Source organism: Chanos chanos, chromosome 12, assembly GCF_902362185.1.
Source record: "Chanos chanos chromosome 12, fChaCha1.1, whole genome shotgun sequence".
NCBI lineage: Eukaryota > Metazoa > Chordata > Actinopteri > Gonorynchiformes > Chanidae > Chanos > Chanos chanos.
In genome coordinates this window covers 639,185-644,365 of record NC_044506.1, presented here as the reverse complement: position 1 = coordinate 644,365, position 5,181 = coordinate 639,185, and the positions used below count along the sequence as shown (strand labels likewise).

General features: G+C 38.9%; 1 protein-coding gene across 1 annotated transcript; it reads right to left on the bottom strand.

Moving 5' to 3' along the window:
• Positions 1 to 2,777: 2,777 nt before the first annotated feature.
• Positions 2,778 to 3,791, bottom strand: LOC115825302 (trace amine-associated receptor 13c-like). Its single transcript, XM_030789134.1, has one exon. The coding sequence runs from the start codon at positions 3,789 to 3,791 to the stop codon at positions 2,778 to 2,780; it is 1,014 nt and encodes a 337-aa protein (XP_030644994.1).
• Positions 3,792 to 5,181: the final 1,390 nt, after the last annotated feature.

The window sequence follows — 5,181 nt, the reverse complement described above, 5'->3', positions numbered from 1 at the left end:
GTAAATAAAGTTCATGGTTGAGGAGTAAATAAAGTTCGTGGTTGAGGAGTAAATAATGTTTGTGGTTGAGGAGTAAATAAAGTTCGTGGTTGAGGAGTAAATAATGTTTGTGGTTGAGGAGTAAATAAAGTTGTTGGTTGAGGAGTAGATAATGTGCATGGTTGAGGAGTAAATAATGTACGTGGTTGAGGAGTAAATAATGTGCATGGTTGAGGAGTAAATAAAGTATGTGGTTGAGGAGTAGATAATGTGCGTGGTTGAGGAGTAAATAAAGTTCGTGGTTGAGGAGTAGATAATGTACGTGGTTGAGGAGTAAATAATGTTTGTGGTTGAGGAGTAAATAATGTGTCTGAGGAGTAAATAATGTACACGGTTGAGGAGTAAATAAAGTATGTGCGTGGTGGAGGAGTACATAATGTGCGTGGTTGAGGAGTAAATAATGTGCGTGGTTGAGGAGTAAATAAAGTATGTGGTTGAGGAGTAGATAATGTGCGTGGTTAAGGAGTAAATAATGTTTGTGGTTGAGGAGTAGATAATGTGCGTGGTTGAGGAGTAAATAATGTACGTGGTTGAGGAGTAAATAATGTACATGGTTGAGGAGTAAATAAAGTACATGGTTGAGGAGTAAATAATGTCTGTGGTTGAGGAGTAAATAATGTTTGTGGTTGAGGAGTAGATAAAGTTCATGGTTGAGGAGTAAATAAAGTGCGTGGTTGAGGAGTAAATAAAGTTGTTGGTTGAGGAGTAGATAATGTGCGTGGCTGAGGAGTAGATAAAGTGCATGGTTGAGGAGTGAATAAAGTTCATGGTTGAGGAGTAGATAAAGTGCGTGGTTGAGGAGTAAATAATGTAAATGGTTGAGGAGTAAATAAAGTATGTGGTTGAGGAGTAAATAAAGTGCGTGGTTGAGGAGTAAATAAAGTTGTTGGTTGAGGAGTAGATAATGTGCGTGGCTGAGGAGTAAATAAAGTTCGTGGTTGAGGAGTAAATAATGTACATGGTTGAGGAGTAAATAATGTGCATGGTTGAGGAGTAAATAATGTTTGTGGTTGAGGAGTAGATAATGTGCGTGGTTGAGGAGTAAATAAAGTTCGTGGTTGAGGAGTAAATAATGTTTGTGGTTGAGGAGTAAATAAAGTTCATGGTTGAGGAGTAAATAATGTTTGTGGTTGAGGAGTAAATAAAGTTCATGGTTGAGGAGTAAATAATGTGCATGGTTGAGGAGTAAATAATGTTTGTGGTTGAGGAGTAAATAAAATCCATGGTTGAGGAGTAAATAATGTTTGTGGTTGAGGAGTAGATAATGTACGTGGTTGAGGAGTAAATAATGTGCATGGTTGAGGAGTAGATAATGTACGTGGTTGAGGAGTAAATAAAGTGCGTGGTTGAGGAGTAAATAAAGTTCATGGTTGAGGAGTAAATAATGTTTGTGGTTGAGGAGTAAATAAAGTTCGTGGTTGAGGAGTAGATAAGGTGCGTGGTTGGGGAGTAAATATTGTGCGTGGTTGAGGAGTAAATAAAGTTCATGGTTGAGGAGTAAATAAAGTTCATGGTTGAGGAGTAAATAATGTTTGTGGTTTAGGAGTAAATAATGTTTGTGGTTTAGGAGTAAATAATGTGCGTGGTTGAGGAGTAAATAAAGTTCATGGTTGAGGAGTAAATAATGTGCATGGCTGAGGAGTAAATAATGTGCGTGGTTGAGGAGTAAATAATGTTTGTGGTTGAGGAGTAAATAAAGTTCATGGTTGACGAGTAAATAGAGTTCATGGTTGAGGAGTAAATAATGTGCGTGGTTGAGGAGTAAATAATGTGCGTGGTTGAGGAGTAAATAATGTGCGTGGTTGAGGAGTAAATAATGTTTGTGGTTGAGGAATAAATAAAGTTCATGGTTGAGGAGTAAATAATGTACGTGGTTGAGGAGTAAATAATGTGCATGGTTGAGGAGTAAATAAAGTATGTGGTTGAGGAGTAAATGATGTTTGTGGTTGAGGAGTAAATAATGTTTGTGGTTGAGGAGTAAATAATGTGTCTGGTTGAGGAGTAAATAAAGTATGTGGTTGAGGAGTAAATAATGTTTGTGGTTGAGGAGTAAATAATGTTTGTGGTTGAGGAGTAAATAATGTGTCTGGTTGAGGAGTAAATAAAGTGCGTGGTTGAGGAGTAGAGCGACATCCTGCTGCACAGTGATGCTGGAGTGAGCAGGCGAACTTCTAACTGAGCACAAAGTGAAGACAGATCATAGTCCTGAAAATGGGGGGGGGAGGGGGGGGGGGGGGTGCAATAAGAATGCACTTACAATGCAGGGATGTGGATTCTTACTGATCTGGTTCAGAGTCGATGAAAGGTCTTTTACTGTGAATCTTTTACATTTGTCTGTTTGGGGTTTTTTTTTTCTTTTTTTTGAAGCTGTAATGTAATAAGACATGTGAGCCTTGTTTTAGGATAACAGGATCATTGATGAGATCACTTTAAAAGTCTGAAATAATCAAAAGTATATTGTCCTTAAGCTGTTCTAACTTACATTATTATAATATTTCTCCTATTTCACAAAATAAAACAGAAAACCATAAATACGCCCAAATAGTTCATTTTGTAATTTTAATGAGCTAGTGGTCAGTACACTGAATGTGAGATTGTTTTCTCCTGTAGTGTCATACAGTGAATGGAAACAAGCAGAAAACAGACACTGTTCATTTTTAAAAATGCTGTTCATTTTTCTTATCAGCAGTATTTCATGCCAGTCCTCACTGGTTTAATTGCTGGAGGAGAGTGTATGTTTAGTTATCTTGAGATAAGTCCATGTATGGGGAGGATGACTGCAGTATTTTAAGAGTCATAATGTGTTTTACTGATGTTTTAAACCATGGATAAAATAATGCATAGATAACAGGGTTCATGCAAGAATTTATATAGATCAGCCAAGTAAATATGGTCATTGTAATCGATGAGGTTGTAATAGTTTCCACTGTTAAAATGCTTATGTAATACGGAATCCAGCAAAGCAAATAAACCACAACCACTATGCCTAAAGTCTTTGCCGCTTTTCGTTCAGACCTCTTTGGTAATGCAACCTTTTCGTTCTCTTTGATGCTTGTGTTCATTGCATTGATGACTTTAACTTGTTTCCTAGCTATGCTAAAAACATTCACATATAAAACAATTATGACTGTACAGGGACCCACAGACGTAAACATCAGGTCAACAATTCCCCATGTGAACTCTGTGATGACCACACAGTTTCCATAGCAGGCTACATGGAGCGTAGGATTAGAGAAATGGTCAAACAATAAAACCACAGCATAGATCAAAGAACAAATCCAGCAAATGATTATACAAAATAATGTTTTTCTGATGGTTACTCTAGTGGTGTATCTTAAGGGATCACTTACAGCTATATATCGATCAACTGATATGAAGACCAGATTTCCTAGAGAGGCCGACATGGCGATATACACAATCAGAGGATAAGCGGCACAGAACCTTTCCCCAAAATACCAGCAACTTTCTATCAGTCTAATGGACTCCATTGGCATTACAATGCCTCCAACCATCAGATCTGCTACAGCCAGAGAGAGGACGAGCAGGTTGGTGGGGGTGTGAAGCTGTTTAAAGTGAGAGATGGAGAGGATCACCAGCAGGTTCAAAAATACCGTCGATACAGATATTGATGAAAAGAACACATACAAAACAATGTACTCAGATGTAGATCGGACCTGCTTAGTACAGGAGGAATTATGAGATGGAAAACAGTACTGGACTGTATGGTATGCCTCCAATTCTTCAGGTTCCATTGAACAAACAGTGAGACAAATAATATGTATAATAATCATTCAATGCAGAGAAACCAGTCAATGGGCCATGCAGTTCAGCCCAGGAACTGAGAGTCAAAGAGAGGCCAGCAATGTGACGAGCCTCTCTCACAACCTGTCTTTTTTATGCATGATGTGAAAAAAAAAACCTCCCACTGTTACATCAGCTACTTCCCTCTGAGATAGAAAAAAATAAACTAAACATTGCAAACAGCAGCTAAATGATGCATGATGTGAAAAAAAAACCTCCCACTGTTACATCAGCTACTTCCCTCTGAAATAGAAAAAAATAAACTAAACATTGCAAACAGCAGCTAAATGATGCAAACTCAGGTTAAGACAGAATCACGTTTTTTTATCATTCCACATCCCCTGAAACTAGTCTGTATTAACCAGTCACTGCAGACAGAGGAAATGTTGAGTAACTGGAGCGATGACTTTCAGCAAACTGTGAGTCAGAGACAAAACGGAGACAATGCACTGCGTCTGGCAGCCTGTCATGCAACAGAGGAAACACAAACTAAAGGCATAGAATATGAAATGAAGGGATTAGGAGAACCTGTAAGCCATGGGAAATATTTTTATGGAGAAATTTGACATTAAAAGTGATGCTGATGGTGTAAGCCCTGAATGAGATGACTGGTCTTTACACATGCTTATAATGTGGGCAATTAAAAAGCCCCAACATAAACTCAACAGGACAGATTTAGTACTTAATGGAACACAGAATTACTGTAAGGCCAGAATGACTTAACAGTATGTTTATATTGTGAGTAATACATTACTAATAATAATACATTACAATGAAACATTACCAATGCATTATCAGTTAAAGCATTAAGGGTTAGGTGTAGTTCCACCTCAGACTCAAAGAGCACAAGACTGTCAGGGAAAAAGGAAGGCCAAGGCCGGGCCAGTGCTCATTTCTTACTCTCATGCAATGAATACAGTAATAAAATGCACTTAGTCTCTGAATTGCATGGTGTCAGCACTCACTCCTGTTCCTAGGAGCACAGTTAGACAGTCAGTGTGTTGTATATCCTGAGAAGCCCGTGCCTGGGAGGACCAGTGGTGAGCTGACCTTTCACCCTCACATTTTCACTAACTCCTGTTCCTAGGAGCACAGTTAGACAATGGTGAGCTGAACCTCGACTGAGTAGCACCACACTCTGGACAGCAGCCTCTGAGTCAAGGTAAAGAAACCACAGCAAAATCACAAGGCCTCCCAAAACAACAAGAAGAGCACATGGATTAATGAAAGGAAACCCTGAGGAGGCACAGCTGGAGACACGTCGGAGGATCAATCAAGTTCCTGTTAAAAAATCCCGGGGAGAGGTGAGGGTGACACCATGACCCAGGCCAGAGCTTTCAC

Bases quoted from the DNA above. Each gene is read 5' to 3' on its own strand.
- LOC115825302 (XM_030789134.1), bottom strand. From the start codon at position 3,791: ATGGAACCTGAAGAATTGGAGGCATACCATACAGTCCAGTACTGTTTT.